This window comes from Martes martes, assembly GCF_963455335.1.
Source record: "Martes martes genome assembly, chromosome: 7".
Classification (NCBI taxonomy): Eukaryota; Metazoa; Chordata; class Mammalia; order Carnivora; family Mustelidae; genus Martes; species Martes martes.
Genome location: NC_137894.1, coordinates 39760602 through 39782490, shown reverse-complemented (window position 1 = coordinate 39782490; position 21889 = coordinate 39760602). Strand labels below are relative to the sequence as shown.

The following is a 21889-nucleotide window of genomic DNA, read 5'->3' as shown; positions in this document are numbered from 1 at the left end:
TCACTTTGCTATTATAAATCAGTAATCTACTTGGTTTTGGACTCTTACTTCCTAAGCTTGTGGCTTAGTTGTTCAGTGTTTTTAGTTTCCTTCATGTTTAGTGTGTAAAACAATTGTGCATTCCATAATTTGGGGGCACTTACATGTTAGCTGAAAGTTGAAAAAGACTTTAAAGTGATTTCTTAGAAATGTGGTTATTGGATATAATTTTGAACGTACGGTAAGGTATTTGACATTTTTAAGGAATGCATGCTTTTCTGGAATCTTAAATTGTGTTGCAAGATAAATACGCCATTTAAAGTTTTGTTTACAGTTCAATGTTTAAAGTCTTCTTTCACTACTAGGCTGTCACTCTAAGGCAGTAGTTCTTAAAAGTGTAGTCCTTGGACCAACAGCATCAGCATCACCTGGAAACTTGTTAGAGATGAAGATTCTCAAGCCCTGCTTCCAGACCTGAATTAGACACTCTGGGTTGGTGCTCAGCAAACTGTTTTAACAAGCCTTCCAGGGGATTCTGATACAGACTCAGTTTGAGACCCACCACTCTAGGGCTTTGTATGTGGTAGCGTCACACCACCTGGACTAAAAATGATCTGCTGCTACTCAGCTTTTATTTTATTTTATTTATTTTATTTTATTTTTAAAGATTTTACTCATTTATTTGACCGAGAGAGAGCGAGAGAGGGGACACAAGCAGGGGGAATAGGAGAGGGAGAAGCAGGCTCGCCATTGAGCAGGGAGCCTGATGGATGGCTCTATCCCAGGACCCTGGGATCATGACATGAGTTGAAGGCAGACATTTAATTGGCTGAGCCACCCAGGTGCCACTCAGCTTTTATTTTAAAAGTTATAAATTAAAACATCCCTTAACTTTTTTTTTCTTTCCTGAGATTAAATGACTATTTGCTTATTTGTTATCTTTAATTTGGGGAAAATGTTGGTTTTTTTTCTTGGGGTGACTTTGACTACTTTCAGGGGTTTTTGCAGTATTTGCTGGGTAGAGATAAAGGTAAAATACCTTTAGGTATTCCTGTTTTCAGGCTAGCACATGCTTAATTTTAGATTAAGCAAAAAGACCACATATTTTAAAATTAAAATCAGTCATATTTTTAAAACAGCATTAGTTATGATTTTGGTTACGTGTTGTGCAAATACCATTTTTAAAGTGACCATCAGGGTATATGTGACTGCTGTGAATTCATTTGCAACAGAAAAAAGGAACACATAATTTGAAAATAACTCCTCTTGTAGTCACCCCTCTTACTTCTGAGATGCCTGGAAGGGTTTTTGTTTGTTTTATTAATGTGCATTTAAGCCCTTGAAAGTGTATATATTCACAGTATACTTTCTCGTAGTATTTTGAATAGCACGCCATTGTGCTTTTGAACTGAGTCACATAAGATAATCAGGTCAGTCTTTTGGCAACTCTTTGATTTAAGATTCAGATTCTATAAACTAGGTTTGAATACTGAAACTAATCCAATTGATAATTGACCTAATTACTGATAGATTTTCCTGTTTTGTCTGAAACCACAACCACTAGCTAATGTGCCACATTTCTCTAAATGGGCGCTCGTTCTGATTGGGATATCCTATATTTGTTAGTGATAGGTGTCCCTAATTAATATTATTAAATTATATACTAGTTGAACCTCACTGCTTTTGTGCTATTACTAAGACCTAGTTTTAAGTGAATTCATTTTACATTTGATTATTCTTTGAATTTCAGGATGGTGAGGAAGAAGAAAATGAGAAAGGTATGTTTGATGCCAAGTAGAGTTTTAAAAATTGCTAACATTTAGAGAAATAGTAAATTATGTAAAAATAAAACATTCCTTATTTGAAATCTTATTTTTGAAATGAGTTTCTTTTCAAATTTATCAATTTAGTGAATTAAGTTAGCATCTTGATTTTATTTTTCAATTGGTTTTAGTTTTCTTTTTAACTTTAAAGATAACGTTCTAACTTACTGGTACATATCAGTTACTGTAGTGGACATCGCCATATTTTATTTAACCCAATTTTAATTTTATGTTTTAAAATAACTTCTAGCATACGGTAAGTTGATAATATCCTTTAAGACTGGCACTGCAGTAACTCATACGTGCTTATTGGGGTCCTAGAGTGTAACGGCTATTGAATTGTATAACCAGTCCTAAAAATGGGTGACCAGGAGACTGACTTTTTGTTTGCTGCATCGAGAAACTTTCATACAGTCTTCCAACAGTTTTCATAGTTTAGGAGAACTGGCTCATCCAATACAATTACAGGGACGTCAGTAGTAATGCGTTGATCACTATGAGGTTATGGATGGAAGAGTTCTTGGATGGAAGTCAAAGGATCCTCCTTTGGACTAGAAAGGACATGGAGCAGGGTTCTAAGCAAGGCAGAATAAAAAGCCCAAAAGCGATGATGAAGTAAAGCTACTGACTGAAAAACTTCACATGCCCGAAGCCTTTCCATTTTGGGGGAATGCAAGACATCTTCGAAAATGATAATTGCAGGACTGGCTGGACAGGATGAAGACTGGAAATAACCAATTTCCTGAACATTATGGAGCAGGCCATCTTTGGAGCCTCTGTAGCAGTTTTCCATAGGATTCTGGACTACCCAAGAATTGAATAAGAAGAGTGAAAAGGATGCGGCCCTGAAAAACTGTGAAGACTGTTATCCTCAGACTGTGACCTTTCAAGATGTCACCATGGGAGTTCTGAAGGTCACAAGGGTTAAACCCAAGATGATTCGAACACTGAATAACAAATCTGCGCATTTGTCACTTACCTCATGGAGGGAAACAAAATCTTCCATATGCCATTAACTTATAACCACAAACGAAGAGTTGGTATCCTCAGGATGGAACCATTTCCTCACTTTTGTTGTTTGGTATTTGTATGTAGAGATCCTTTTTTCCATGAAGAATAAGTGATCCTGGGTAAAGGATTGTTTATGTTAGTTAATACCCTTGTGTTTTTTTTTTCCCCCTAACCTTCCATCAGTGCTAATAACTGGCTTTATATTTTCTAGGTCCTATTCTAGCTTATGAATATGAAATTGTTTAAACTTCTTGTTTTGCCGTATTTATTCCTGTTAAATCCTCTTAGATATAGCAGGTTCTGGTGATGGTACACAAGAAGTATCTAAACCTCTTCCTTCAGAAGGGAACCTAGCTGAGGCTGATCACACAGCTCACGAAGAGATGGAAGCTAATGCGCCTGTGAAAGAAGCTGAGGATGACAACATCTCGGTCACAATCCAGGCTGAAGATGCCATCACTCTGGATTTTGATGGTGATGACCTCCTAGAAACAGGTAAAAATGTGAAAATTACAGATTCTGAAGCAAGTAAGCCAAAAGATGGGCAGGACGCCATTGCACAGAGCCCGGAGAAGGAAAGCAAGGATTATGAGATGAATGCGAACCATAAAGATGGTAAGAAGGAAGACTGCGTGAAGGGTGATCCTGTCGAGAAGGAAGCCAGAGAAAGTTCTAAGAAAGCAGAATCTGGAGACAAAGAAAAGGATACTTTGAAGAAAGGGCCCTCGTCTACTGGGGCCTCTGGTCAAGCAAAGAGGTTTGTTTTTCTATGTCAGTTCTTTACGATACTGAATTCCAGCATTCAATAAGATCACTCTACATTAAGGGGGTGGCTTCAAGACCATGTACAGTAATTAGTACTTATGATCCTGCCTATAATATTTTTGACCGTCATAAGTTACTTTTAAAAAAATTTCAAGATCTTCGTAATATGCAGTGTGTCCTACTGATTGCATTGTCGAATTGTCAGCATATATTTGGTTTTTTTTTTGTTGTTTTTTGGTTTTTTTTTCAAATTGACAATTTTTTTGTGTTTTATTTTTAAAAATCCTTGTGATGATGGTTAATGAACAACTATCAGTCCTAAGAACACAAAATGAAGTCAAGTCCCAGTCCTGAAATCTGGAGAAGATGGCCATATATCCACTGAATAGAATTGTCAGAAAATCTAGATCTTCAGGCATCTTGGGGAAAATCAGTGCAAGAATCCTAAGGGAATCATTTGCTCAAATAACCTAATCTAGGCCTTTGGAATTGTTAATTTGTACGAATAGTACTAGTTTGAAATATAGTCAATATCAAGCTGTTCGATTTTTGTTTTGTTTTGTTTTTTTGTTTTCAATTTTCTTCTGGTGGTTTGCTTCTTTAGCTCTTCAAAGGAATCTAAAGACAGCAAGACATCATCCAAAGATGACAAAGGTAATGGATTTTTTCCTATTTGTTTCAGTGGTAAATTGCACATTTTTGTTAAAAAGTAATAATTTCCTGGGGTTTCCTTTGACCTTTAGTCATTAAAAATTGACATACTGAAAATTTGTGGTGGGTCTCTGTGTAAACTATTGAGTTAAACAGATTTCCGCAAACTCCTGGTGTGATTGAAGCGTTAACTTTAATTACTTAATTTATGAACTGGTTTGAGTATGCTAAAAGTATGTGTTTTTCACATTGTGTTCTAAGCAACTGTACTGAATGTTAATACAGTGGGTATTTCATTTTCTTACATTATAATTTTAGAAGTATTTTATCTTTAATTGTAGTCATTTGTATCCCTTACGCACCAGCACAACTTTTTCCCTGTTCTTTTAGGAGATGTACTGTGAATAATATTTGCCTCTATTTGTGGAGTCTACTATTAAGAGAAAAATCAGTCTCTAACATTTGGTTTTGCTTTTTTTCATTGTTTAAATCAGGGCACACTTCTGATAACGTAGCCAGTATATATTATTTTGATTCTTGAAAATCTGTTTCTTAATTTGACTTATTTTGGGTTGATGGGAGTCTTGTGTTGGAAGTTAGTTTTATTTGACGTTCTTGTAAGCTTAAAGATGCAATATCTGATATTGGGATGTCTGGTTCTTTCACGGCTGTGCACTATAGTCTCCTCTTGTATGTATGCCATCTGCTTGAAAAACATTTCTTGTTTTCTAAAGAAAGCATTTTAAGGGAAAAGAACACCATTCAGGTACTGCAAAGTCCTAAAATGCTTCTTTAGCGAATGTTAATCTGTTTTGTGGTTCATTTAGTGTTACTTTGTTGGTATGTTTTTATAGTTGGAAATCCTAGTGATTGATTTACTAATTGACAATTAATTGCAATTCTTATATCCCTTACAGTTTTGGTTAATGGACAAAATATAATAACTTTGTTAAGTGTTACCCTGTAAATTTACAAACTTAGTGGTCTTGGTTAAATGGTAACTTTTTCCTATTAACTAAAAATTTTTTTTCTGTAAGAGAAATACCTGGGCCCAATTGTTACTGGTAATATAAAAAAGATATATGCACTTCTTGTTAGCATCGATCCTTTGATAAATGCATTTTTTAAGAGTAGAAATGCAGCAACCATTAATATTTAAAATATTTGAGTCAGCTATGTGTTGTCTCCTCATATAAGTCTACACTGACAGTAATTTTTCAACTAAAACTTATGGCATGTGATATTCTAAAGCATTGAAATTTTTTAGTCTTTCTACATATAATAACCTGAAGTTATAAAAATTATTACTTTTAATTATTACATACTGTTAAAGTGGAGTAAGAATTATTTTCCAAGTAAAGTCAAATGAACGAAAGCTCCCCTTTTAGAATAGCATGTTTGAGGAAAAGCATTGGAGGGTGACTGAGTGGGTCTGTATTCTAAGAAATGGCATCTCTATTATGAAACCATAATTTGTGTATGGAAGTAGTACAAAAATGATTCATCTAACATTATACTTACCTACTCTAAAGGATTTTGAGGTTTTTGATTTTATTCTTATAATTAATTTGTTTTAGAAAATTGTTTCTTATTAAATCCAGAGTTAACTAGCTGCATATAATTTCATTTTTAGTCTTTCTCTGCTAGATAATGAAGTTGAGCTTTTGGTTAGTCTTTGTTATTAAACGTTTAAATTCTTGGAAATAGTTTATCCCTTGCTTTGACTGTTCCCTCTTACACTCCCAATTTCTCAGGATCTAAAGCCCAGAACAGATGTGGGTAATTAAGCAGTCTCTAAGTTTCTTGATGACTGCTTTCTGGTTGTTTGTGCAGCAGTAGAGTCTAAATGATTAAACTTAGCAGTGAAAGTCCAGGACCTGTAGTTCATGGTTTACCCATTTTGATGTGAAACTCATGCAGTAGGAAGTATACAGATGTTCAGACTTGTTTCCTCACTAGCTATATTATCTATTGTGTTTGATTTTAATAATAGCAAATTCATAGGCTTTTGATACAGCAAGGTTGTACTATCATAATTTAACTAAATTAAAAGAGGGTTTTATAATTTTGAAAGCATATGGACCTAATAATTTTGTTAAAAAATAGAATTTCCAATTAAGACGCTGAAATGTCTGATATTAAATCTATTCTAGGAAGTACAAGTAGTACTAGTGGTAGCAGTGGAAGCTCAACTAAAAATATCTGGGTTAGTGGACTTTCTTCTAATACCAAAGCTGCTGACTTGAAGAACCTCTTTGGCAAATATGGAAAGGTACACTTTTTATCTGTCTTTCTAGTATCTCCATTTGAAATGGGGACTATATTCAAAACGGTATTATATAAAACCTTCCAATTTCTTGTTTTTCTCAGGACTGGTATAGACATAATTATTGAGTTCTGTGGTACTGGTGAATTTTGTCATAAAATCTCATCTGGAGCCCTGGGGCTCTTTTTATTAAAAGCTCGTATTTTGAGCCCATTTCAGTGAAGGACTGCGTTTTGTTTTTCACATGCATCATGATTTCTCTAGAAACTAGAGTATCTGAGGCTGATCTGGTCATTTGGAAAATATAGGTAGACTAGTATTAGACAATGGGATATAGAGTTTGGGGGTCAGGTGGGAACTAATGTCCCTGTCATCATACAGATTCTAATACAGCAGTGGAGAAAAATGTAAAACTGGTAAAAATATACTTAATTGGAAGTTGTGATACATGCTATGATGGAAAGAGTTGCTAGGAGAGCAAAAAGGGGAGGGTGTACTATAGTTGGTTCATCAGGAGAGGTTTCCCTGGCATATAAGGGAAAGACCTAATAGAGAAGAATAATAATTAAATGAATAAAATAATAGTTAATAGTTTTTGAATTGCATTGTAGTTGATCTGTCTTATGGCACTCACTGTTTTCTACCGTTTATTTTTGGTTTTCATTATACATATATGTATACAAATATACATATATGTATATTTACATATACATATATATGTAATCGACTCCCGTGTAAGCTCTTTGATAGCAGAAACTTTATCTGCTATACTTTGTGTGCACACAGTGGGCTTTGGAATACTTATTAAATTAATGACCAGAATTGGTAAATGACCATTAATGAATATTTTAAAAATCTATCCTGTTGATTTTTAGGAGTCTTTTTTTTTTCTCTTCTAATATAGTTACCTGAGTGTTAAGGATTCTTGTAGGTGTCAGATACAGAACACTGAGAATTGTAGTTGCATGGTCAGCGCTGGTGATGTATTGTTAGAGATCCAAAACCAGTATTTTAATGCTGGCATTTCCTGGGACTAAAACTATACAAAGGACACCATGCACTTTATAACAAGACCTTGGGCTTAAAAATCAAGTTGCTGTTGGGGCAAGTCTGCCTTTCTCAGGGTTGAGATAAAAGCTGATGGTTTCCAGCCACTCATATACCACAGCCTCCTAAATTCCCTCTTTATCTCTTCATGGCATTATGTCTGTCTTTTCTCTTTGTTCAGCACTAGATCATTCTCTCACTTTTCTTCTTATTCACCCATCCCTTGTCTCTCTTAACTATTTTATAGAATTTAAATTATTTGTCACTTTGATATTGGTATAAATCCTAAAAGCACAAACTGGAAAGTGTGTCTCTTTAGAGTATATTTTTGTAGGGAGTGTTTTGAAAGACTGCTATTTTAGATGTGGACAATTCTTTATTCATTTTTTGAAATTTATAGTTACTGGTTATAGAAAATTGTTAACAATCATTTAGAAACTTTCTAGAAAGTTGCCTTTTTTTTTTTTTTCTTCCCTTTAAGAGATTCAGGGTGGGCTTATGATAGGGGAAGTTTGGCTCAGATATAATTGAGAATATTATTTCTTTGCTTTCATTAATTGTGCCATTATTTCATTGACGTGACTAACTTTTGGCTATATATTTGAAAAAATTAATAAGAAAAAAAGTAGGTTAAATTGCTTTTTGACACTTTAAATTGTTTCCCTGAATATTTACTACATACTTAAAAGCAAAATAGATAGTGATCACAAGAATATGAAACAGAATAATATATATCCTAAATTTATCCCTCATCATGAATTTCTGTCTCCTGAGTAATCATTTTATTTGAATAGTCTTACTTCTGAAGTTTGAGCTTTTCAGAATATATGTAGTTATAAAACTTTGTAAAGTGTTACCTTATCTTGTAGGTTCTGAGTGCAAAGGTAGTTACAAATGCTCGAAGTCCTGGGGCAAAGTGCTACGGCATTGTAACTATGTCTTCAAGCACAGAGGTGTCCAGATGTATTGCCCATCTTCATCGCACTGAGCTGCACGGACAGCTGATTTCTGTTGAAAAAGTAAGCTTGCCTAAATGCGTATAAGAGGGAGGTTACTTTGAGGGCCAGTAATGCTCAATTTCAAGAGGTTATACCAGTAGGGAGTACAATTCGGTTTAATTTTTAAGTAGTTTTATTTTTTTTACTTTCATGTTTTCCAGATTTTCTCCTAGCAGCATACTTTTTATGATCATTAATGTAACTTACTTTTTTGTTTTGTTTCCTATTTAAACCTTCAGGTTAAAGGTGATCCTTCTAAGAAAGAACTGAAGAAAGAAAATGATGAAAAGAGTAGTTCAAGAGGTTCTGGAGACAAAAAAAATATGAGTGATAGAAGTAGCAAGTAAGGATTTATTTTTTTGATAAGCATGTAGACTTCTCTGGGAAATTGATGAAGTAGTTCTCACTGTGTTGTTTTCTTGGGTGGTATGGTCAGGACACAAGCCTCTGTCAAAAAAGAAGAGAAAAGGTCATCTGAGAAGTGTGAAAAAAAAGAAGGCAAGGAGCCTAAGAAAATAGAAGGTAAAGACGAGAAGAATGATAATGGATCAAGTGGCCAAACTTCAGAATCGATTAAAAAAAGTGAAGAAAAGAAGCGAATAAGTATGCTATGTATCTTTCTTCTCAGTCCCTTTCTAATGCTTTCTACAACTTCATTTTTACAGTGGAAGGGAAGACCTGAGATTGCAGTCCAGAGAAATATTTAAATTTTGTTGTTAGATGTCACTGTGGTAGAAAAGGAGGTCCAGTAGCACTAGTTGTCTTCTTTTCTACCCTTGGGAAACAGATGTGTTCTTTCAGCTGAGCCCCTTTGCTGGAGACCCAGGCTGGCAGTAAACGGTCACTGATTTGTAGCTGTATAACTGAGTTGGGATCTTTTGGTATCGCAGAAAGTATTTATGTTTGTGGGTTGAGTTATTTTTAAAAACTGGATACAAATTAAGTTCTGATGGAGTTAGTAGTTTGTTTGTTTTTTTTAATTTCATGCACTGGTTTGTGAATATCTGGGTATCTAAGAATTCAACATTTTTACATTACATTTATTGTCTTTTTTAATGAAATGTTTTTTAGGCATTTGTTTATCTACTTTTTTTTTCTTCTTAGGTTCCAAGAGTCCAGGACATATGGTAATACTAGACCAAACTAAAGGAGATCATTGTAGGCCGTCAAGAAGAGGAAGATATGAGAAAGTAAGTCTCTGGGAGGGATGCTGTAATTATATTCCCTGTTTCCAGAAGAAGATAATTTAGTATCTCTGTAACCATTTTTTGCATACTTCTGTGCTTGAAAATCTAAGAAAAATGGAATGTCATTAGTCATTTAAGCTTTTTAAATGACCAGCCTAACTTGAAAACCAAAACCCCAAATTATTTTAACTTCTAGTCCTGTTATAATTTTTTTTTCTGTAGATTCATGGAAGGAGCAAGGAAAAGGAGAGAGCTAGCCTAGATAAAAAAAGGGACAAAGACTATAGAAGGAAAGACATCTTGCCTTTTGAAAAGATGAAGGAACAAAGACTAAGAGAGCATTTAGTTCGCTTTGAGAGATTGCGACGAGCAATGGAACTTCGAAGGTAGGAAAAGAGTCTATTTTATACCTGTCTTTAACTATAGGTACAAATTTAATGCTAGTTACAAACCAGATTTCTAGAAATTATATTCCCACAGAAAGCTATTGGCCACTTTTAAGTGCAGTAAAACCTAATGATTTCATAAGTTTGTATAGCATTTTACAGTTTACAAATTACCTTTCCAACTGTTACTTCTGTCTCAACTGTTCTTTAAGATTAGGTGTGCCCATTATATAATTGAAAAAATGGAGGCCCAGAGAGGCTAAATGACTCTTCCAATGCCACATGGCTAATGAGTGGCAGAGTCGGGACTCAGACCCAAGTCTTCTGACTCCAAGTCCAATGCTCTTTCCTCTACTCCAAAGCTGCCGCCATGAAAAACATGACTTTACAGAAAAAAATGATCTTGAGATAAGATAGTGTAAGCTACAGTGTTCAAAGTAGCATGTCGACATTTTAGGAAAAATTTATTGTACTTTGGATTAGAGCCCAAGTGAAGGAAGATTTGCCTTCTGGACCTTATTGTGTTCAGGCTCTATCTCAAAGCAGGCATTCTCTTTAAAACAAACTGAGACAAACACTTCACTTTTAGTGGCAGTATCTCAGCAGTTCACCACAAATGCCACCATTGTTTTCCTATATCAGTTTTTGGATGCCACTTAAAATATTCTTGTGAAAGTGTTTTTTAATATAAATTTCCAAATATTAACCTATCTCATTGATAGGTTATCTCATGGGATTTTGTCTATTCATTCATAGGAGTGTTAGGAACAACCAGACACATTTGACAGCTTAAATAGTAGTATGATTGCCACATACTTTATTAGAAGGAAGTAATCCTGGTGTTACTCAGAACCCATTTTTTTTCTCTCTTTTTTTTTTTTTTGATGAAGTCCCAGTATGCTGAGATTCCTCTTTATATGATAAGTTAGGATGGGAGAGTAGGATCTACCAGAGCAGTGATTCTCAGGTCTGTCAGACAAGCACCCCTTTTACATTAAAAAAAAAAAAAAAAGTCGCAGCATCCTCTTCACTCTGCTGAAAAGTAATTGATGCATAATAGGCCTACAAATGCATAATATGCCTTTATAAATAATTTTCCAAAAAACAATATAATGCCTTAATTCTAACCTAAAGAAGAAATAAAAGCAAATTATAATGAAGCATATATTCCAGATATGAATGTTTAGGCACGGCTCTCTAGAAGACCTAATGAAGTAGTCAGATGTTTACAACCCTCTTTAGACTCAATGAAAATGTGACAGCTACAAATGCAGACTGATATTGGTGTGTCATTTTGGTAAGTCAAATACCAGGAGTGGTGTTGACATTACTACCTGATTTCTGAAATGGTGAACAGCTCTTGGTGAAGGTCATAAGTATTTTTCCTTTAATTTACATGGAGTTGTGTTTCTAGAAATTTTAGTTTTTATATAAAAACCATGCCAAAGCAAATAAACCAACGTAGCATTTATTAAAAATGAGTCAAGTTTTAGGCTACAATTTTTTTAAAGGTGATTTTGTTTTGTTTTAATGACATGAATGTCCATTATGGCATTTGGAAGGTATAATTGTTGGACAGTTTTTGTTGTGCAGAACTATCCTGATTTTTCCATGCTTCAAAAGATACTTAGGATCCTTGGTTCCCCACTGTCTAAATGCTGCTAACAGCCCCCTTGGTTGTTTGTGATAAAATGCCCCTCAGATTTCCGTGGGTGCAGCACTGAGCCGCTGAGAACCACTGGTTACTAGAAGAAGACATGCTGATAGAGTACATGGAGGGCCTTAGAGTGAGGGGATGACAAAAACGTGACTTCTAGTCCCAGTACAGTAACTTCATTGAGTTCAGCAAACATTTGAACTGCCTCCTGACTCAAAGAAGCATGGGCCAGTGAACACTAAGAAAGCCCTTCAAGCAAAGGCAACGCTTTATTATATGTAGCATTTGGTCTAATTCATGTTGACGGGTATGATCCCAACTCATCAAAATAAGGTACACCTTGTTTAAGGAGGTAGAACATATACTAGATACTGGAAATTTTCCTCTCAAAAACAGTAGAAGTTGTAGTTTTGGAAATTCATATATGTAGAATATCTCCTTTTTAAAATGTGGATTCACTAATGGGCTATTATGGGATTTTTATTTAAACAGGAATCCTCTAAGAGGCAACTACTCTATAAAATTCAGCTGCTCAGTTGACAGTCTTAATAAATAAGTGACAGCATTGGAATCTGTTTAAAGTTTTATTTTGAGTTCTCTTTCCAATTACATTAAAACTACTTAGGTTGAGTTGAAGTTTAAAATTGCCAACCTCAAGGAAAAATTCAAACGCAAAAGCTATTCTCTTTCACACAGTGCTAGCATAATTTAAGTATTTCTAAATACTGATTTTTGTTAGACGAAGAGAGATTGCAGAAAGAGAGCGTCGAGAGCGAGAACGCATTAGAATAATTCGTGAACGGGAAGAACGGGAACGCTTACAGAGAGAGAGAGAGCGCCTAGAAATTGAAAGGCAAAAACTAGAGAGAGAGAGAATGGAACGCGAACGCTTGGAAAGGGAACGCATTCGTATTGAACAGGTGCAGTCAGAAAATCTTTTCATCTTAAATAACTGACCTTTTTCAAACCCTGTGATTTTTGCCCTAAAATTTGCTTTACTTGTTGTAAAGCTTCTGTAGAATGAGCTCAGTTAATGAGCATTTATTAAGTGTCCCTGAAAGATAACAATCACTTAGGTGCTAGTTCAAAATACATTTAGTTGTGACTTTGTTCGGGCCAATTGGTAATAACCCAAGCTCTGCAATCATGGCAGCCTAATAGTCTGAGCATAGGACTATGAGTCCAGAGTAGTTGTAATCCAGGCTCTGTCACTATCCCAGTCTCCGCAAATAATAACTTATTTCCTTACATCGTAGAGTGGGAATGATTTCCCAAGGCTGGAAGGAAATAATGCCTCTCTTTGCAGAACTGTATCCAGGGTTTTAAGAACTTTATATCTAATTCCCTTCAGGTGCTTTTGTTTCAGTCAAATGATGAAACTAAATCTGACCTTCCCCATTACCTGCCAGCTTCCACCACCCAATTTCCGTTATTTTTAACGTTGTAGAACAATAGCCATAGCTTAGATTACTGATTTCTGAAGTCAATTTTGTTTACGTATTTGTCCCAGGTGTGTGTTTTGCCCGGTGCTTGCCTTTGGTGGTTTCTTAATGACAGGATGAAAACAAGGTTGCGCATGTACTTACCTTATGTTTTCATTTTGCATTGGTTCGTTCTTCCTTCTGTGTTGTCTGAAGGAACGTCGTAAGGAAGCCGAACGTATTGCTCGAGAACGAGAGGAGCTGAGAAGGCAACAGCAGCAGCTTCGTTATGAACAAGAGAAAAGGAATTCTTTGAAACGCCCACGTGATGTAGATCATAGGTAGTTGCCTGCTTTCTTCTTTAACAGTGCGTGCTATCTTAGACCTTTCAAACTGATTTAAAGCTGATTGGAGGAGTAACAAGGACAGGCAACCATCGCTGGAATAAAAGGTCATGATCAGTAGGGATGGGAGTGGATCCAATGCTTGTCAAGTAGGAAGACTCTGCCCTTTTTCCCTTTCCCTTCCTATTGCCAGATGTTTTTCCATTATGACTGGAAATACATCACCATAATAGGCTTCAGTGATGGTTCTCAAACTCAGCCCCATTTTGAGAATTCTCAGAGGGTAGTGCAGATAAATTTGGAAGTTGCAAACTGGGAAGGATTGCATTGTGTGTTTGTGTTCATGCTGCTTAATAGATTTCCAAATGCAGTCATTGAATTTTCTTCGTATAAGTTCTGTGAGATTTAATTGATTGTGGTGAGAAATACATGGAATGAATGAATTGTGCTTGGGACTTACCTATCTAACCTTTCCGAAGTTAAGTGTGACTGAAAAAAGTTGTGTACTGTTGGTTAGAATTTTATTATAAAATGGTATCTGTCTTTTCCATTTACAAATTTTAAAACAGACCATTTTCACCTGTTTTCTCTCCTGTGCAATTCCTCTAACATTACATGACTCTGCCATCTGATAGTTAATTCTTTGCTAGTTTGTTCTTGTAACAAAATGTTTTATGTCTTGAGTTTATTAGCCCTCTGTATCCACAGTTCCTAGTATGTGGTATGTATGACTCCAAGTTAGTGTTGTTGGATTATTATTAAACTAATTTATATAAATGAGCAAATATTTCTCTTCAAGGCGAGATGATCCTTACTGGAGCGAGAGTAAAAAGTTGTCTCTAGATACAGATGCACGATTCAGCCATGGATCTGACTATTCTCGCCAGCAAAACAGATTTAATGACTTTGATCACCGAGAGAGGGGCAGGTTTCCTGAGAGTTCAACAGTACAGTCCTCATCTTTTGAAAGGTATATAGATATCTTGAAAGTTACTATATTTGGGGGGTCCTGGGTGGCTCAGTAGGTTAAACATCTGCCTTTGGCTCGGGTCTTGATCCCAGGGTCCTGGGGTTGAGCCCCATTTTGAGCTCCTCCTTGCTCAGTGGGGAGTCTGTTTCTCCCTTGCCTGTCTGCCTCTTCCCCAGCTCATGCTCTCTATTGCTCGCTCTCTCTCAAATAAATAAAAAAAGGAAAAGAAAAAAAAATTTGTTGTATTTGGTGCGTGAGCCTTGCTAAAGATAACTTTGGTTCTCTATTAAAATCTTAAGTACTGGGCACCTGGGTGGCTCAGTGGGTTAAGCCTCTGCTTTCGGCTCACGTTATGATCTCAGAGTCCTGGGATCGAGGCCCGAATCAGGCTCCCTGCTCAGCAGGGAGCCTGCTCCCCCCTCTCTCTCTCTGCCTGCCTCTCTGCCTACTTGTGACCTCTTTCTCTCTGTCAAATAAATAAAATCTTTAAAAAAAGAATCTTAAGTACTACAGGTCAGATCTGAGTGTTCAGAACAAATCCTATGTTTGGTTTTTGTTGTTACTAATGTAAATGTGATTCAGTATTCAAAATTAGTTTGAGGTCATGAGTTTGAGCCCCATGTCAGGTTAGAGAGATTGCGTAAATAAATAAACCTTGAAAAAAAATTTAGTTTAATAGGCCACCCTAACAAAGTTAAGTTATTGGCTTTATCCTCTTAACATTGTTTAAAACTAGGTGGGAATACTGTTGTTAGCTTGGGGTGTGCCTCAGCTATTGAGAACACTAGAACCTCCTTCATTCAGGCTGGTAGTCACTTGAATGTTTGATGTTAATTCCTCCCAGATGCTAAACAACAATCTCCATGCCAGGCATTTCGAATATAAGTTATTATAATCAACAGTTGTGGCTTTTCTTAAGTTAATTTTTAAAGAAGCTGTGATTTTTCTAGGTTATCCAAGCACAATTAAGAATAAGACCAAGTAAGTACATCTCAGACTTTTGTTCTTTGTTTTGGATAATCAATAGGCGAGAACGCTTTGTTGGTCAAAGTGAAGGGAAAAAAACACGTCCTACTGCACGAAGAGAAGATCCGGGTTTTGAAAGGTATCCCAAAAATTTCAGTGATTCCAGAAGAAATGAGCCTCCACCACCAAGAAATGAACTTAGGGAAACGGACAGGCGAGAAGTTCGGGGAGAACGAGACGAGAGGAGAACCGTGATCATCCATGACAGACCTGATATCGCTCACCCTAGACATCCTCGAGAAGCAGGGCCGAATCCATCCAGACCAGCCACCTGGAAAAGTGACGGCAGCATGTCCGCCGACAAACGGGAAACAAGGTATCTGTTTAGTTGCCAGGGCCCAGCTGGTGGCATAGAACATATTTGTGTTCAAGGAAAAAAAGGTGTAACAGAGTTTTGATTGAAGATGTCTTCGGGTTTTATTTAACAGAGTTGAAAGGCCGGAACGATCTGGGAGGGAAGTATCAGGGCACAGTGTGAGGGGCGCTCCCCCTGGCAATCGCAGTAATGCATCGGGCTACGGAAACAGAGAGGGAGACAGGGGCGTGATCACGGACCGAGGAAGTGGAACACAGGTAAATGATTAAGGATGTATTGTCACCTCTTCAGGAATAAATTCCCGCTGGGGCGCCTGGGTGGCTCAGTGGGTTAAAGGAATAAATTCCCGGGATTTACCATTTTGATGGTCTAGATTAGTTAGAATAAAATGATTGGGAGATGAGGTTCTTAAAAAAGCTCTTAGTATTTTTCGTATTTTTACTGTCAATAATTGAACATTAATAGTCCAAAGAAGTAGGATGCTAGCCCTGAAATTCTTATGCCATTTTTCTTAAAATTCCTGCTCAAATTTGAGCATTGTAAAATTTCGTAGATGAGCCTTCTTAGAGATGAAGGTTTTATTTCCTTTTAAGAAATTGAGACTCTTAGATTAACTGGGAAAACTTTGACTTCAACTTGTGTTTCTCTCACTTTTAACTTTTTTTTAAGATTTTATTTATTCATTTGACAGAGAGAGACAGTGAGAGCAGAAACACAAGCAGGGGAGGTGGGAGAGGGAGAAGGAGTTCCTGCCAAGCACGGGAGCCTGATGTGCAGCTCAATCCCAGGACCCTGGGATCATGACCTGAGCCGAGGGCAGACGCTAAGCAAATGTGCCACCCAGGTGCCTTTTTTTTTTTTTTTTAAATACTATCCTAGTGGGGCGCCTGGGTGGCTCAGTGGGTTAAGCCTCTGCCTTCGCCTCGGTTCATGATCTCAGGGTCCTGCGATCGAGTCCCACATTGGGCTCTCTGCTCAGCGGGGAGCTTGCTTCCCTCTCTCTCTGCCTGCCTGCCTCTCTGACTACTTGTGATCTCTCTCTCTCAAATAAATAAAACCTTTATAAATAAATAAATAAATAAATAAAATACTCTCCTACTTCATTAAGTAGCTTTGAGTGTAGAACTGAGGTAAAATTTTTGTCCCTTTTTTGTTCTTTTAATTCTAAAAGTAGGTGAGTGGAATAGTTCGTATTTTTTAATTGCTTTTTATTCTTGTGACACTTTATTGACTTGAATATTTTGTAAGTTAATGAAGTATCTTCATCTCTTAGCAACTCAGATGAGCCAAAACCTTTTTTACCTAATCTGAACGCATTCTGTTGATGAAACACTGGCATATTAGTTGACAGTGGCATAAATGGAATATCTTCTTAAAATTATATACAACAAAGAATTCTGAAGTGTGTTTGTGGTCTGTGTGTATGTCCATCCTCCAACCTGATGGTACTCTAATGCTTTGTCTTGTGTTTGAATACCTATTAGATTTTATAGCAGTATTTTTTACTGGAAGATTTTTTTTAATCCCTTGGCATATATATTTTCCATTTCATCTGGAGCGTTCATGAAACAGATTTGGGCCTGATGGCATTATCAGCTTCCCTGTTTCTAATAAGTAGAAAGTTAGTAGATTTTTTTTTTTTTAAGATTTTATTTATTTATTTGACAGAGATCACAAGTAGGCAGAGAGGCAGACAGAGGAGGGGGGAACAGGTTCCCCGCTGAGGAGAGAGCCTGTTGCGGGGCTCGATTCCAGGACCCTGGGACCATGACCCGAGCCGAAGGCAGAGGCTCAACTCACTGAGCCACCCAGGCACCCCAAGAGTTAGTAGATATTATCAGTAGATCAATTAGTTCATTGAGCTCTTTATCCTGAACAGAACTTTTAAAACAGGGTTTGTAATGCAGACATTCTGCCTTAGTTGGGGTAAAAACTCATAGATTGGCCCTGCATCCCGATGTCCATTTAGAAGAGGTATCCTGAGGTGGAGATCTTGTTCTTCCCTTGAAAATGCTGTTTTTTGTTTTGCCAGTATCATCTCTCTGTGGAGTACTTTCAGCTTTCTTTTCTGTAGACTAAGTATCATCACTTAGTCTGCTGTCCTTGGATCCTTAGTTCTATGGCTTTTGTTTCCTACGTTCATTACTCTTTTTCATAGTCATGTATGTAAGACCTTGTAGGAGTCATAGCAGTAATGAGTCCTGTGTGGAAAAAGGACAACTCCAGTGTCTGTGCTATTTGCATGTCGATCTTATATTTACCCTCATTTGTCTTACTGTTTTACCTTCTCATGTATCTGTCGATCCAGGCACTGTACATACATAGATCTAGAAATACTCAAAAGTCAGAAAGTACGTGCATGCTGAAAGGTATGGAAATAGAAATTACATTGCTCCCATACCCTACCCTGAAGCCTGAGCAGCTTCTCAGTACCAAACAGGTAGAAATGCTTTCCATGTGCTCTGGTATTATTCAATCCTCTTTTCTTCTCAAACACCTTATTGGTTTATTTCGGACATTAAGAGCACTGGCATGAGTGAATCTCCATGAGGCTGCAGGTGTTATGACTACTTTTTTTTTTTTTTAATTAACATATAATGTATTATTAGCCCCAGGGGTACAGGTCTGTGAATCATCAGGCTTACACACTTTACAGTGCTCACCATAGCACATACCCTCCCCAATGTCCATAACCCAACCACCCTCTCCCTACCCGCCTCCCCCTGGCACCCCTCAGCAACTTTACTTTTAATATGTAATTCTTTAGCACTACCCTGAGGAACGACATGTGGTTGAACGCCATGGACGGGACACAAGTGGACCAAGGAAAGAGTGGCATGGTCCACCTTCTCAAGGGCCCGGCTATCATGATGCAAGGCGAATGGGTGATGGCCGGACAGGAGCAGGCATGATAACCCAACACACGAGGTAAGTACTCAGTTAAGACTTTACTGCAACCATTCATCCAAACCTTTATCCTTCCTTAAAGGGCAGTATAGTTTCTGAGAGATTGAATCACAACTAGTAACAGCCCTACCACTTCCTACACATTTCCCAATATTAACCCCAGATCTCCCAGAGATTATATGCAGGGCAGCGGATGTTAATTTGTTAGTTGATATTCTTCATTGTAAGTTCATCAGTTGGCATTCTGCCATAGGGATTGAGATACAGGGATGTGTGTGCGTCAGAATCTAGTAGATGAAGAGCACTAACTTCACGTCAGAACCATCATCTTGTTCACTACTTGTCACTACTAAAGTCTTCGAATGGAAGAGAAGACTGAAAGTACATTCTGCTCCCTTCCTTCTCCAATAGCTCTAGCAAAACTGTTGGACATTTAACTAACCCAGAGCCTGTTCATATTCTGAGGCGAGCTTTATCTCGCTGTGCACCAGCATCCATTGTGGCCCCTCAGCCGGCAAGTCTTTGGTCTCTCCCTCTCTTCTGTGCTCTTCTGTCTTTCCCATTCCCCTGTCTTAGAAGAGGGGGCGGGCTTGCTGATCTGACTTACTGCTTTGCTGTGGTTGGTTCTGCTGTCAGACTTGAGTGAGTGTTTATTGTATCTCTGCCTGCATGGCCTCATCACTCATTCTGTCTTTGGTTTCAAAGGTTACCGGTACTTCTTTTCTGGATACATCTGTATTCCTTTATTTTCAGCTCTCAGTCTCCTTGGTGGTTAAGCACTGTTGCTCACTGTGGCTTTTCTTTTTCGGGGGGGGACACTTCTCCGTTTTCTCAGGCATCCAACTTTGTTTCTGCCCCTTTGGATTTCCTTTGCTGGCTCCTTCAGATAGTTGAACTTGAGACACTGCTCTTGATATTTAGCTCTATAATATGATCTTTATGTAAATGCTTTGGCGGCTGCATAAATTCAGGGTTACAGGCAAAGTCGTTCCTGTCCTGATTCAGTCCTTCATGTTCCATGTGTTTCTGCCAGCTTCTTTTAATTTGCCAGTGCCACTGTGCATCTTGTTCACCCAGACTGGGCCTCATCTTTTATCTTCCTCCACTCCTAGCCTAAATTTCTAAATGTGGTTCCATTTAAGAAAAATAGTTGCAATAGCTATGCCATCTTCCTCGTTTCAGCTTATCAAATTAGTCTTTTATCTTCTCTGTTACTCATACTTTAAAAAATTTAACTATTTATTAGAACTGTGTTGTTGTACCATTATTTGCTCCAAAGCCAGTGAGCTGCCTCTCTGGTCACAGATCTAACCTGCCTTCCTCAGCCAGGCATTCAGACCTTTATGTCATCTGATCTTACTCTCCTTAAGCTGTTTCACTGTGGGTTTTTATCTCCCAAATTGGTTGTAGGGTGTTTCGATGGGTCTTTTTTTCCTGTGTTGCTCATTAGTACCTACTACGTTGCCGTTAAACATATTAAAAAAAAATCCATCCTCCTCCAAAAGAACTCCAGAAACAATTCTGTGATGATGTCCTCTAGTTCAGAGGTTCAAATTCCTAGTTGATGCCGATGCTGCTGATCTGGGGATCACACTCAGAGCCACTGCTCCAGTCCATTCATGTTGCATCTCATCAGTTGGCTCACTATGAGGCAGAGACTTTGAAGTGAGAGTGCCCAAGTTCAAATCCTTGTTCCACCATTTATTAGCCGTGATCTTGGGCAAGTTACTTAACCGCCAGATCCCAGTTTCTTTATCAGGAAAGTGGGGTTAGTAATGGTCCATACCTCACAGGACTGTTGAAAAGTGTAACTTATTTAATATGGGTAAAGTACAAAGAACCGTGCGTGGTAAATGATAAGCACTTAATAAGTAGTAGCTGTGATTTATTCTTTTGTTCTTGACAATTTTTTCTTTTAAACCTTTTTCAGTAATGCATCCCCAATTAATAGAATTGTACAAATCAGTGGTAATTCCATGCCAAGAGGAAGTGGCTCCGGATTTAAGCCTTTTAAGGGTGGACCTCCACGACGATTCTGAGAATTAGCTCTCTGCCATGGTTTCAAGATAATTTATTGAAATCTCCTGTAAACTTTACTTGACTACTTATGAAGAGGACCTCTGACTTGCTTGAGAGTTCTGTCAGACTTTTCTTTTTTTCTCATTTTTTAAAATTTAACATGATTGCTTTTCTCAATTTTGGAGAAGATGTTTAAATAGTTCCGTTGTAACTTTTACTAGTTTTGTGTATCATTCAACTTTTTTTCTTCCAGCACCGAAACACATTTGAAAAGATGGAATCCAAACCATTTTGTTTAACGCTGTGTGAATATAAAGAGTAGTTTGCAGGTGTGTGGTTGTAGTTTCATTTGCAGCATTAGCTCTGTGGTGTCAGGCTCTAGAGTTCCTTCTTGTCACCAGGCGTTTTCAGCCTCCATTTTGAAGGCTGTCTAAGCTTAAAAAAAGTCTGCTGTCTAATTTTTAGAGAATAAGATTGTTCCTTGCATTTCTGAGTATTATGTAACCTATTTTTGCAGAAGGTACTGTTACATTAAGTGCATCTGTGTATCCTGGTTTAAAAAAAATGTACTCTTTTTTGAAATAAACCTTCATATTCTGTATAGTTGCTAAAGCGTTGAGAACCTTTTTAACTGTAAAATGAGAGCTGATTTTCAGGTTAGTGTAGCAGCACACTTGTTCGGGTTTGCATGGTATGAAACCAAATAGATTCATGAAACCTTGACCATGAGGTTTGTATCACTTGAGGTTTTTAGACTGAGTTGTGCAGGTAAGTGCACTTTTTTAGGTAATCTGCACTGTTTGGTGGATAAATTCCATCTCTGGGAATTGTGTGGGTACTAATGTTTCCATGTTCCCAACTATGTTGAGAACTGGAAAAAAAACCCAGGTTCTAGCTTGGTGAATCAGTTGGGTTTTGTAAATACTTGTATGTGGGAAGGCATTGTTGTCTTTTTGTGAAAATAAAAATCCACACCTGGAAGTGTATGTGTCTTTGTTTCCAGCTCTTTAGGTGTTAGTCCTCCAGCCCTTTCTGCAGTTAAACCCAAAGTAAGTGACTACAATAAGAGCTATGAAGGCAGTCTTTTGGTCTTAGTTTTTGGAAGTAAATCTCACT

At 37.3% G+C, this 21889-nt stretch overlaps 1 protein-coding gene across 4 annotated transcripts in view; it reads left to right on the top strand.

Moving 5' to 3' along the window:
• Positions 1-21379, top strand: part of SLTM (SAFB like transcription modulator) — a 43189-nt gene extending 21810 nt beyond the window's left edge. The window contains exons 6-21 of one of the 4 annotated variants that reach the window (XM_080808178.1): positions 1730-1757; positions 3330-3570; positions 4183-4232; positions 6383-6501; positions 8412-8561; positions 8780-8883; positions 8977-9143; positions 9645-9730; positions 9950-10113; positions 12510-12690; positions 13408-13532; positions 14335-14505; positions 15533-15847; positions 15960-16104; positions 18615-18775; positions 20685-21379. In XM_080808178.1, coding sequence (XP_080664304.1) covers positions 1730-1757; positions 3330-3570; positions 4183-4232; positions 6383-6501; positions 8412-8561; positions 8780-8883; positions 8977-9143; positions 9645-9730; positions 9950-10113; positions 12510-12690; positions 13408-13532; positions 14335-14505; positions 15533-15847; positions 15960-16104; positions 18615-18775; positions 20685-20793 — 2316 coding nt within the window. In that variant the 3' untranslated portion in view covers positions 20794-21379. Of the gene's footprint in view, positions 1-1729; positions 1758-3101; positions 3571-4182; positions 4233-6382; positions 6502-8411; positions 8562-8779; positions 8884-8976; positions 9144-9644; positions 9731-9949; positions 10114-12509; positions 12691-13407; positions 13533-14334; positions 14506-15532; positions 15848-15959; positions 16105-18614; positions 18776-20684 lie in introns of all 4 variants that reach the window. The other 3 variants (XM_080808177.1, XM_080808176.1, XM_080808175.1) reach the window with 3 other exon arrangements.
• Positions 21380-21889: the final 510 nt, after the last annotated feature.